This window comes from Melopsittacus undulatus, chromosome Z (assembly GCF_012275295.1).
Source record: "Melopsittacus undulatus isolate bMelUnd1 chromosome Z, bMelUnd1.mat.Z, whole genome shotgun sequence".
Taxonomy (NCBI): domain Eukaryota; kingdom Metazoa; phylum Chordata; class Aves; order Psittaciformes; family Psittaculidae; genus Melopsittacus; species Melopsittacus undulatus.
The window spans coordinates 83472608-83485470 of record NC_047557.1 but is presented as its reverse complement, the minus strand read 5'-3'; the positions used below and the strand labels follow the sequence as shown (position 1 = coordinate 83485470).

Here is a 12863-nt window from a genome sequence, read left to right as displayed (position 1 = left end):
TGGGGAGATTCCCTGTTCCCACCCCTTAATGTGGGTGATGTTTTATCTGAGTAAGTAACAGAAGCTGTTCCCAGTGCAGGCAGCACCAAGCCAAGGCTTCAGGACTTCCCAGCATAGAGTACACAGGAATATTTTGGTAAAGATAATTAAATTAACTCAACCCCAAACTCTGACAGATGTTACCAAGTCACCAATGATGGCTCAGAGAGCCTGTGCCATGCTCCAGGCTGGATTCAGGTAATCCATGCCTGGCCATGCTGGCTGAGAGGTCCAACCCCCTCCTGAGAAAAGGGAGAAAAAGAGGAGAACATGTTGCCACACAAAGTCTTTTCTGTCATTTTCCTTGGCATATTGTATGCCTAAAGCTTCATTTCAGCTGCTGCTGCTGACATTCTCTCCCTCACACGAGTGTCATGAGGATTCACTGACAAAGGCTGAAAGCAACATTTGGAAGATGAAATGCTTCCAGTGTTAAACACTACTATTTCTCCCACTTGATGGCCGTGTATAGATTTTTGTCTTCAGAACGCCTGCCAAAGCATTACTCACTGCTGGCTTTCTGCATGCGCCTAAGCCTTCTCTGACAGATGTGCCTTCTGCAGGCAATCTTTTGCCCTGTGCTTTTCCTAAGTACCAGCAATCCTTGCAGCAGTTGCCTAGAAAGAAGACCTTGAAATATGTTGCCTGCTTTCAAAAACCCTTTTCTTAATGGCCCCTTATGCTTTGCAATCAGGATTCTCTGAATTCAGACCCTCAGAGGCCCTAGATTGTATTTAATTTGCAGTCTCCGCATAGCAGGGGTGTTGCAACTGGCACAGCTGCATCAGAAATCATACGAGGGCATGGGGGATGTATTTTAAAAGCACAGAATTGAAACAGCTGTATATACACCCTGGTGCCCTTCAAAGCTAATGTAAGAAATTGCAAAAGATGCCCTTTTTGGAATGCAAGAGGTTTTTAATGACTCATTTTTTAATGACTTTTTAATGCATAAAGAAAAAATGCACAACTACTCGTTTATTTGAACAACTGTTCAATTTAAATAATAGAAGAGCCTGTAGAAGGAAAGCCTGGAAACAAGCCCATAGGTGAGGCTGCAAGGCTGAGCTGTGGAGCACTGCTCCTTGGGAGGATGCAGAAGCTCGACTTGTCCGGAGAGCTAGCAATAAAATGCACACATTAAAATACATCCTCACACTTCAAAGGGCAGATCTTGCTCAGCAAACAGAGCTCACAGCCTGGTTCTCACCCAGGGCCGAGGAGCCCGACAGAGCGGCAGGGCAGTGGGAACACTCGGCCAGGCCATCTGCCCCTCCGTCTGCTCACACCATGCTGTCCCTGCTGCCCCTGCCCTCCCGCGGGCCCGTCAGCTTGCCACCACCGACTCCCTAGAAACACTGCCAGCTAAATCTCCCTTTGGGAGTTTTGTATCAAAATACCTCCCTGCCTTCAGCTTTCTTGGTCGGAAGTTGCCTCCATGGAGGGGAGAGCAGCCTCGGGAGGAGGCTGCTGTGCCTCCTTGGTAGGTGTGATTTTGTTTTACAGGGCACTAAAAGTATTAATAACAGCAGTCTATATGTAATGTACATTGAAATGTATCTGGTGGTTTTAATCTACTGTGGCATGGGCCCAGTGCTCTCCTGCAGGGGAACAGGCTTTGTTCTTGGGCCAGGAATGCAATCCCAGGAGATTAGGATGGAACACAGGTGTCCTTTCGCCAAAACATCCCTTTCTGCCCAGTCACTGCATGATAAGGAGTGGGTTCAGCTGTGGGTGGCAGACATCACCTACAGGGCATTTTGCAGTTGATGCTGTAAAAGGGACCAGCCCTGCACTGTCAGCCTGTGCAGTGGGTCTGAGCAATTTGTGGCTGAAAAATCTCCTGGAGCCAGGGAGAGTTCCTGAGTTCCTGGGAACAAGGTTGACCATTTGTCAAGTCAATTAGAGAAGCTTAGTACTAGTGTATTTGTGTCTTTGTCATGGGCCAGGTTTGTCTTCAGGCTTACAACCAAAAACTCCACCACCATTTCCAAGGAGACTAAAACACTCATTACAGTCTGATGCCAGAGGCGCCAAGGTCAATGAAGATGGTGCTACTAAGCATCATCCTGAACCACGCACACCCCTCACACACTTGTATTCCCAGCTCACACACAAGAAAGCAGAAATGTGGTCTGGGTGGCACAAAGAGCAGACCACAGTCTTGCCTCCACTACCCTGCAGGAGAGACCAGACAGAAACACTGTCCCCAGGCACCCCAAGACTTGAGTGTCCGTTATAATTTCTGAGCTCCTGCAATGACACAGATAACTGATGCTGGCAGATACGGGTATGTGACCTATATCAGATGTTACACTGAGAATGTGACTATGGAAAGGGTTTTCTCACAGGACCACTCACATCCAAATCAGGGGCCTGTGAGATCTTTATTTGTGCTGCAAAAGCTGGCTGGCAAACATGAGCAAGTGTGAGCCTTAAGCATTGATGTGTTAATAAGAGGAGGAGGACCAAAGCCTCCCAGATAGCACCGTGCAAGCAGAGGGAGAGGGGAAGGAGCTGGACTGGAGATAGGGCAAAACCATCTCCCAGAGAGGACAGCCTGATTGTCACTGGGCAAATCCTGACTGTCCTGTAGTGCAGGCAAGTGACTCCAGGACTAAACCTCCTGTTCCAGGTGGAGAGAGGGGATCATAGTGAGTAACAACACAATTTTCAGCATTGCCCAAGTCTCACCAGCTCTGCCCGTGCAGAAGCAACCCTGTGGCACTCAAATAGGGTTGCTTAAAGACCAACCATTGCCACATTAAATAGCCCAGTCCCTAATTCAACATCCTCAGCCCTATTTCCACACCTCCCTTTCCCCCCGTTTCAGCTTGACAAGTGACTATCACCCTGCCTCTGGGCTCCCCGCTCCCCACCACATTTCTTCCCAAAGGATCGCCGGAGGCTGCCACCATTTTCCTTTTGCTGGTTTCCTGCTGAACCATTTCTCCTGCATGTTTGATGGCCCAAACTATTAACTGTAATTTTGTACGAAGAGTGACTGTCCATGGGTTTAATAGAGCATTAGTTACTGTAATAATTTATTGGCTGTCCGTAATGTATTTATTAGTTACAAAACCTTAATAAAGTGCCAGCTCTTTTCTAGTGTGAGAGTGGCTTTATTGTGTGTCCCTTGAATGTGTCCAGCTTCTCAAGCCAGTTATTTGCCCTTCGTCTGCTCCATGCACATACACACACGTCAGTTGTCTGCCACAGCCTCATACACCTGGAAATCAAGAATTTGAAAATTATGTGACCAAAAGGTATTAAATTTTATGTAAGTATTTGGTGGAATTTTCTTTCCCCTTTGTTTGTAAGTAGAACAACTTCGCTATGGTTTATATTTGTTCCTTGGCTTCTTGAAATTACCCTTCCCCTCCTGCAGTCCCTTGTCCCACCCATGATCTTCCATTATTTGGGGCATGAAGTAGAAGCAAAGCAGTGGAAGAAACCAAGAGAAAAATTCCCATAAACCTCAGCAAAGGAAAATTAACCATGATTCCTGTTGGCTTCACCGATTTCCAGTGATGTAACTTCAGTTGGACACATCCTCTAACATATTCACACACATCCCATCCTGCAGATCTGAGTTAAAAGACCAGCTCTGAGAAAAACTGATGGCCAAGAGGAAAAGGATTGCTCTTTGCATATTCATATAGGGGTATGTTATATATTGCCTCCAGGATGCTAGCCTGTCCCAACCTTCTACACTGGAAACCTCCTGTTCAGGTCATCAGGGTTATTTTGCCTGTACTGGGTACATGCTTTATATGAGCTGCTCCTCCAACACCATCAGTTCCTTATTTAAATAGAATACATATATGGGACAACATGGGATGAACAAGGTAAAAAAAAACAAACCCCAGGATCCTTCCCATGAAAGTCTCAAGACCCAGCATTTTTGCAACAGCCTCAGGTCAAGACGACTCATGTTGTTCTGTGGCAGTTTGTTTTCTCCATGAACAAGGCTCTTTGTTTCTTTGTTTTTAAAATATAAGAATAAAACAAAGTCCTGAAGCTTTTGAAAGTGCAGTGAGGAATGCCATCCCTCGCTGCTCTTTGTCAAGGAACCACAGGTGTATTCTCAAAGCCTTTCAAGATGAAATCAGACATCTGCTAAATTTTGCATGCGAAAGCTACAGTTGAAGTGTAGCGAATAGAATGACTCACGAATAAAACATTTATGGAAAACTCCTAGATGTGTAATTGGGTCATCATTTCATTAGGAAACACATGTGTTCTCCCAAATCTTCAGCAAATCCAAAGCCCCACCACCACCACCCTTGGTGCACCACTAAAAAGTGGCTCTCTCTGGGAGGGCATTTGCTGCAGGTGGGTTTCCCACTGGCTACTGAGCACCCTCCTTGCCCTCTGCTCCATGCAAGGGTTTTCCTGATAAACCACCGTGTGAGCAGCTGGCCCCAGCAGAGGGTTGGGGAGAGGAGCACAGTGGGTCCAGCACCTTCAAACTGCACTAAGTCCTGGTTCTGCACGAGAAGCTTTGCTCATTCAAATAGTGAGCTAGATGTGTAAATGCAAGAGGAGCAGCATGCAGACTGCCTGAAAGGGCTCCTGACATTCTTCCTGGAGCACAACGGAATGGCTTTCCTGTTTGTTCTAAGTTAATAATGGAGAAAATGAGATCTCCTGGAGAGCTGTACCTGTCATGTCCAGCAGCACCCCCACACAGCAGTGGGTGCATGTGCCTGCAGAGAAGCCCTGCAGCAGCTTGAGTGAAGCATGAAAGTAGTTGATGGGGCTCTGCAACAGCTGATTCAACACAGGACAACCACTCCTTCCACTGCTATCTATTCTCCACCCCTCTCTGGTAACAACTTCTGTAGCACAAGCGGAAATGGCTTTAAATGGCTTTTGTCCACATGTGAAAGGACAATTCTAAAATGACAGGGTTTAGATATTTGCCTCTATTTGTGCTCTTTCTGTGCCAAGGGCAACCCCTCGGCACCAGCCTGACCACATGGCACTGCCCGGCACAAGTGTCCTTCCAGGCAGGTCCATAGGATCACCCCAGGCGGTCAGAACTCCCGCCATCCGAGTCCCCATCCTGGCTGTCCATTGTTGCTTTAGACTCTGCAAGCAATGCTTCAGGGGTGCCCAGCCCCTGCAGAGGCACAAGCCCCTTCCACACTCCTCAGGTGAGGCCTGTGACGAGCTAATGACTTTTTCTGCTCTTCCTTGAAGCTTCAGGTCTCAGCGCTGCTGGAGCAGCCCCACAGGGATCTGCCCCAGCCTCTGAAGTGCCTTGTCCTTCGGCCCAGAAGAGCAGTGCTTCATTTCTGCCACCTTTGTAACTATCTCACAATTATCACTGTCTTATTTCAGAGATTCTTTTTTGCTTTCTAACCCTTTCAGTTCAGAAAAATGTTCTCCTCTCCTCTAACTCTCTTTCTCTTTGCCTTTCTGTCTCCCCTCTCCTCCCTCCATGCTCCCCATTGCAGAACCGCATGCACGAATCTCTCATGCTCTTCGATTCCATCTGTAACAACAAATTCTTCATCGACACCTCCATCATTCTCTTCCTCAACAAGAAAGACCTATTTGCTGAGAAGATCAAGAAATCACCTCTGACCATCTGCTTCCCTGAATACACAGGTATGTACTGGGGCTGGCGCAGACCAGCATGACCCCACCACCACACCGCTGGGGATGGGGGCTGCAACTCAACCCAGAGGGGACAGGGCACCATTAGGGGGGAAAAAGCACTGCCCACCTTTGAGAGCTGCAGTGGGGCTCAGGGACATCACAAATGAGGTGGGGTTGTGTTCTGCATGAAGTCAGTTCTTGTGGCATAGGTGCACAGTCAAGAGGTGATGGTGATGGTCAAGGTGAACTTTAAGGAGCCTGGCCACAGAGAGTTATAGCCTTGCCAGGAGCTGACTGCCCACCACTCGAGCTGTAGTATTTGATGGTTCCTGAGAAGTTCCTGCTGGAGGAGCCAAGGCAAATGGTCCTCCTAGGAGTGCCTTCGTGCAGGGCACAGCTGTGGGAGGAAAGAGCATCTTTACAGCAGAAGTCTGAAACCACAAGAGAATCACCTGTTTTTGAGCAAAACTGCTCTTGTCTTGGGGAAAAGAAGAAAACCCAAGAAAATGGGGTAAGAACAGATCTCACTTCTGAATTCTGCAAGGAGAAGGAACAATCAGCTCAGATTCAGAGGCTCCAGCACCCCCAGCAGATACCTAGATGTCTCTGAACTACTTTCAATCCAAGCACACCCTCTGCCTGGGCACAATACCGTGGGGACAGGAGGTCCACAGCAGGGCAGCCCCCATTGCCCTACAGCAGAAGTGCACCAGCATTTCCACTGGAGATTCTGCGCCTTCTCCATCATGGAAGCACCAGCACTTTTTACCCAGCCACCCAGCAGAGCATCCCAAACTATCCCACATGAAGCTGTACAGCACAGCCCGTCTACCCCCGTGGCACCAGGTCACCTCCCCCTGTCCTTCATGAAGGAGGGGAAGCAGTGAGCTGGAAAAATAAAACAAATCCCCATATAAGAGCAGCTCTTCCAAAGGTTGTTTCAGGGATGTCGGTCAGGCTTTGCAGCTTCCTGTGAGGGCTGGGCGCTGCCCTAAGCAGCTTAATACAGTAATGCCCATTTTCCAGCTCCAGCATCTGCCCTGTTTCAGCCCTACAGAAACAGGCAACAACAGCACATCCCCCAGCAGCTCCTGCCACACCAACCCCATCACCCACTCCAATATGGGGGTGAGGCCCATAGCCCCCTGAGGGGCTCAGCCCCACTAAGGGTCCCCAGCCACCACCCATGGTTGATACTGGAGTGGTCACCAACCCTCTCTCTGCCTGACACACTCCATTGGGATGCACGGTGGGGACTCACCAATGATGTCAGGGCAGCAGCAATGCCAGAGCAGCATCCCTGTGGAACAGCCCAGCCAGGCACTGCTAGGAGCTGCTGCCTTTCCCCAGGGACTAAAAAGAGAGCAGGCAGAGAGGGCAAAGCAGCCACAGCTGGGGAGGGGGAGTCCCAGTGGAGCCCAGGTGCTCTGTGATTTGGGGAAAAAAGGGGCCAGATGGGGTGGAAAAGGGTAGCTGGGAAGGGGTAAAGAGAGAGATTGGGCTGGAATAGGGGTAAATGGTCCACGACGGGGGGGTGAGGAAATGACCATAAAGAAGGGTTGTCGGTTTTTGTTGGAAATGCAGCACTTTGCAAGCAGCGAGGGGCAGGGTGTGCAGCCAGAGGGTGGCGATCCCGGTCCTGACCCCCTGCTCTGTCCCCCCTCTCTGCCTGCAGGTCCCAACACCTACGAGGATGCAGCCGCCTACATCCAAGCACAGTTCGAAAGCAAAAACCGCTCCCCCAACAAGGAGATTTACTGCCACATGACGTGCGCCACAGACACGAACAACATCCAGGTGGTATTTGACGCCGTCACCGACATCATCATTGCCAACAACCTGCGGGGCTGCGGCTTGTACTGACCCCCCCAGCGCAAAGCGACTTGTGGGGTGGCAGCAGCCCCAGTGCCAGGAGAGGAAAGAAACATGAAAATAAAGGTTAATAATAATAATGATAATAACAAGAAACCCAATGCAACCACACACACACACACAGACACACGCGCACACGGGAAAAACAAGCAAAACAAAGCGAAAACAAAACAAATTGAATGAGAGAAAAACAAACCATGATCGAGTGAGTTGGTAAATAAAAAGGCATAAGGAAAAATTATATATATACGTATATAGAAATATCAAATCCACACCCACCTCCTTTGTTGGTCTGAGGGCCCGGTGCCCCTGGCTGCATCCTGGGGGCAGCCCTGGGGCTGGGGCAGTCTGCCTAGCCCCATTCCCAGAGCTGTGGGGCAGAGAGGCAGTGCTGGGATCACCCCATGGCAAAAACGGGGATGTGCCAGGCTTATGTGCAGGGGGGGCTTCTCCTCCCAGGCCCCATTTGACTGTGACGGTTTATTTTTTTATTGCTATTATTATTACTGTAATTACTTCTTGTGGGCTGGCTTTTTTATTTCATTATTATGAGTAATTATACCTCTTCCCAGCGCGGGGCTGCTCCCGCCTGCCCCGAGCCCCACCGGCACCACCAGCCTCCAGAACCCAAACCATTCATTTTTGTCTTCAAAACGGAGGGGGAAATCCTAAAACCTGTCCCTGGCCAAGTGTTGAAGGGAAGCACCAACAGCAGCGAGGCCTGTTCCTGCTCCTCCCATCCCGGCTGCTTCAGGAGGGAGGCTGCAGGGAGAGCATCCTCTGGCTGTGCCCTCCCTGGGGTTCGGGGTTTTAGGGCAGATGTTTTGGACTCCGCACCCCACTGCAGGGCAAAGCCATCGCCAGCTGGGGGCCCGCGGGGGTTTCCTCCCATTTTCCCTCCCTCCTGGTTCAACACCTCCCAGCTGGCTCTGCAGGTTGGTACCCAAAGCACATCTCAGCTGGATCAGCCCCAGCAGAGCATCGGGGATCACACAGACATCGAGTTCATTTCAGCTTTTATTTGATTTGGTTTTTTTTTCATTTAGGATATATATACAAATTTTCTGGTTGATTTTTATTAATTTTAACTTCCCAGTGGATGCTCTTTTGTGCTGCCTTCCTCTCCCCCCCATCACTCCCATCCTCTCTCCCTGTTAGTGGATGGTGTTTTTTCTCTCTCATGTGGGGATGTTCGTGCTACAGAAAAATAAAAATAAAGAAAAAAAAAGGAAAAAGTTAAAAAACAAACAAAAAAAAACAAAAAAAGCAAGAATGAAAATTATTTAAAAATTTTGAAAAACACACACAAAATCACAAAAAAAGTTTAAAAAATGTTTAAAAAAATAGAAAAAACGAATGTAGTGTTTACATTGAAGCCACCGTTTTCATGACCAACCCTTCGTCATTTCTACTTTGATTAGTAACCAGACGCCTTCACGGCTCCACTTTTACGAGTTACCTTTGCTGAAGAAGAGCAGGCTCAGCTCTTCCGAAGAGAACAGATCCATAAACAGGAAACTAAAAATAAAAGAATATTATATATATATATATATAAAGCGCCAGGTCTTTCTAAGCCTTTCTATTACCAATCAGTGAGGTTTCTGTGATATATTACACACTGCCAATCTCTTTCTCTGACTAATGGAAAACTTCATGTGTAGCTCAATAAAGAGAATGTTTGTCTGTACCCTGGGCTCTCCCCCCGCGCCTGTGCCTGCTTCTTTCCTCCCGCTTCCCAAGGAAAGAGGAAAAAAAAGGTACCAAACCTCGCAGTTTTGGGTGTTTGTGGCTGGTAGCGCAGGCAGAAGGGGCTGGGCTGAGCTGGGTGGAAGGGAAGCCTGGAAGCTCTTCCAAGTGGCTCAAGTTGCTTTAGAGCAGCACCAGGAACAAGAAAATGCTTTGATTCCTTCAGGAGTGCAGAGGTAACCACCAGGGCAAGGCCTCTGGTTTGTGACAACATCAGAGCCCCCCCACCCCCAGCACATGAGGTTTTCACCACAGGATATAGAGGAAGGCTGTCCAAGAAAGCTGAATCTTCCAGTCCCTGCTGCAGGAGCAATCTGGGGATGGTTTGGGGGATTTTACCCCCAAAATCTGCGTTTTTTTTACAGTTTGGGTTGGGTTTCTTTCTGCATTCCCCTCCATCATGGACCCCACAGCTCTTGCACACACATCAGGCCCATGAATCAAGATGAGCTGCCCCATGGCACAGCCTGGGACTTGCCATCCCCTCCAGCACTTCCCAGCCCCATGGTGAAGTTCCATAGGGAAGGTTACCCAGCAGCCAGGAGCCCCCAGCCCAGCTTTAAGCTGGGTCCTCTCCCAGACGTCATCCCCTGCCCACAGAAGGGGAGGCTGGTTGGAAAAGGCGCTCCATTGTGCAGCAGCACCTCCTGCCCAGCTGGGTTTCTCCAAGGTTCCTGCTATTCACAGCAATCCAGAGGCAGCTCATGTTGGCACCAGGAAAGTCAGTCAGGCCCTTCCCTGGATGACCTCCCCTTCCAGGAAATCAGAGCCAGCCAGGAGGCCACCACTGGTCCATGGGCTGCTCTGCACAAAACAGCCTCTCACCCCTTGAATCTGTCATTTTGTGCAGTGCCACAGGCAAGGATGCGTCCAGCAATGGCGGGGGGGGGGGGGGGCGGGTTAGGGTTAGCACCCTCACAGGGAAGAGCTTCTTCCTGATATCTCAATCTCCCCTCTGTCAGGTTAAAGCCATTCCCCTTGTCCTGTCCTTACAGGCCCTTGTCCAAAGCTCCTCTCCAGGTTTATTGCTGGTTCCCTTAGGTATTGGAGGCTGCTGCCAACAGTTCAAAGCCCCACTTTACTTTTACAGTTCCTGGAGATGTTGTTCCTCTTCCATTTCCATGTTCACAACTTGACTGAATTCTAGCTCTGCAATCCCAGGCTTAGGGAAATGCTCCCACTCCGGCCTTGGACAGCTGTGTTCCCTTCCATGCCATAGAAAGGGGGAAGAAAAGGGGAGCAAAGGGCAGGCGCTGCGCTTACAACCGGAACGAACACACGACAGAAGCAGGACACGTCACACTCCAGAAATTCCCAAACAGTTTCCAACACTGACCAAGATTTTATTTGTGTGGGTTTTTTTTGGTTGTGTTGTGGGCATTTTTATTAACAATAAAGCCAAAACAGCAGTGCCCTGAGCAAAACAAAGATCTCCAAAAACCAAACGGCATCACAAGGTAAGGCCTCCCAGAGATTTTTATTGAAATAAATTAGTCACCTAAACACTGCTGCAACTCCTTGCATTGAATTCACCCACAGATGTTCTACAAAACCAACAGTACAAAAGTTACCAACACTTCTAGGTAATACTGGGCTCCATCCAAATGATGATGATACCAGAACTCACACTTCAGAAGCTGAAAGCTCATCTTTGCAAAGCTAGCATCAGCGGCTCCATGTGGATCTCAGGGCAAAGCCCTTAAGGACAAGCAGAGGCTGGCAGGTGGGATGCAGCCAGCCCCAGTCCCTCCAGGCTTTCAGAACAAACTCACAGAGCTGTGGGGTTAAAACAGAAATCAAAAACCAGAGCTGTCTCCACAGAGTCCCATTTGTGTGGTGCAGAGCAGGCAAGTTGTTGTACTCCCTTGGTGGATGGTAACACTGAATCGCAGGGCTGTAACCTTACCTCACACCCTCTCCTCTCTGCTCCATGCCCCTCAGTGTCTGGGCAGTTTTGGCCATGGGCAAAGGGTAACAGCTCAGCCCTGGGCAGTGACAGAGCCAGACACAGGGGAGCTCAGCAACAGTCAACAATTTAATGCTGGTGAATCACTGCTCTGCTGCACCATTTCATGAACTCGGTTTTCCCCATGTTCTGTAGCTAGACAAAATCAACCCACCCTCAAAGCTGACTTGCCTGCAACATGGACTAGCTAACACCCCTCTCTGCAGAGCGGGCACCTGATCACCCAACACAGGGGTTGCTCCAGGTTCCTAAAGCTTTCTTCCCTCTTGGAGTAACTCTTCCTGATCCCAACCTGTGTCCACAGCTGCTAATCCAGGACACTCCTTCCCCAGTCTCTGCGGTGCAACCAGCTTAATGCCTTGTGCCAGCTGCAGAAATCCCACCCGTGGTTTAGAAACTGCCTTTTGTTCATGGAGGGGATCAACGTCACATACAAAATATTACAAAAACGAGGTGAACGAGTCAGCTGTCCAAACATCATCAGACCACATGCTTCACAGGGCGGAGAGGCGGCTCCGCTCTGAGCAGACACATCCCATCGGTACAGAAAGCGCAGGGAGATCGGGAGGTGTGTGTAATTCTTTATTCAACATTGCTGACGAGGTGCAAGGAGGAGGGTGACAGCTCTACGAGTTGTGCTGCATCTGAAGCCTGCGCTCAGCGGCGGCAGCCAGTGTCCTGCGGCGCAGGGTCACGGCGTCAGCTGAGGCTCCTTCAGGACAGGGCTTCCCTGTGGTCAGCTCCTCCTCCAAGGTCTTGTTGAAGTAACGCCTGCAAGAGAAGAAAGGGAAGAGATGCATGAGCACAGCCCACCTCATTTTGGCTCTGGACAATACTTTGCTGGCACATCCATGAAAGGAGGGTCGCAAAGCACACTGAAAGCAGGAAAATACCTGGATAAAAGCACACACCCCATGTACTCAGAAAGAAAAAAAAAGCCCATTTAACCTATGGTAGACTGCAGAGTTTGCAGCAGCTCTTAGTTTTTTGTGCAAGACTCATGCTTGCGGAAAGGAGCCAGTTCTAAAGGTCAGTGCATGGGCTGCATGCAGAGGAACGTAGCCAGCAGGTCAAGGGAGGTGAGTCTGCCTTTCTACTCTGCAGATTAATAATTACAATAATTATACTACTGGTACTAATATATACTAATAATAATAGACTCCCACTTGGAGTCTACGTCCAGCTCTGAAGTCCTCAGTACAGGAAAGAGATGGACCTGTTGGAGAGGGTCCACAGGAGAGACACAAAAAACAGTCTGAGGGCTGAAGCACCTCCCCTGTGAGGAAAGGCTGAGAGAGTTGGGGTTGTTCAGCCTGGAGAAGGCTCTGGGGAGACCTCATTGTGGCCTTACAGTTCTTAAAAGGTGCCTATAGGAAAGATGGGGAGAGACCTTTTAGCAGAGCTTGTGTGACAGGATGAGGGGTGATGTTTTTAAACTGAAAGAGGGAGATTCAGGCTGGACACAGGGAGGAAATTCAGTATAATGAGGGTTATGAAATACTGGCCCAGGTTGCCCAGAGAGGTGGTGGATGCCCCATCCCTGGAGATATTCAAGGCCAGGCTGGATGTGGTTCTGGAAAACCTGATCCAACTGAAGGTGTTCCTGCTCATTGCAGGGGTTGGACTAGATGAG

General features: G+C 49.3%; 2 protein-coding genes across 2 annotated transcripts in view; one reads left to right on the top strand and one right to left on the bottom strand.

Annotated features, from left to right (window-relative positions):
- Window positions 1-7578, top strand: part of GNAO1 (G protein subunit alpha o1) — a 145976-nt gene extending 138398 nt beyond the window's left edge. The window contains exons 7-8 of the mRNA XM_034072936.1: window positions 5502-5655; window positions 7322-7578. Of these exons, the coding sequence (XP_033928827.1) occupies window positions 5502-5655; window positions 7322-7509 (342 nt within the window). The 3' untranslated portion in view covers window positions 7510-7578. The remainder of the gene's footprint in view (window positions 1-5501; window positions 5656-7321) is intronic.
- Window positions 7579-11797: 4219 nt separating this feature from the next.
- Window positions 11798-12863, bottom strand: part of AMFR (autocrine motility factor receptor) — a 34572-nt gene continuing 33506 nt past the window's right edge. Inside the window, exon 14 of the mRNA XM_034072628.1 lies at window positions 11798-12001. Within this exon, the coding sequence (XP_033928519.1) occupies window positions 11857-12001 (145 nt within the window). The 3' untranslated portion in view covers window positions 11798-11856. The remainder of the gene's footprint in view (window positions 12002-12863) is intronic.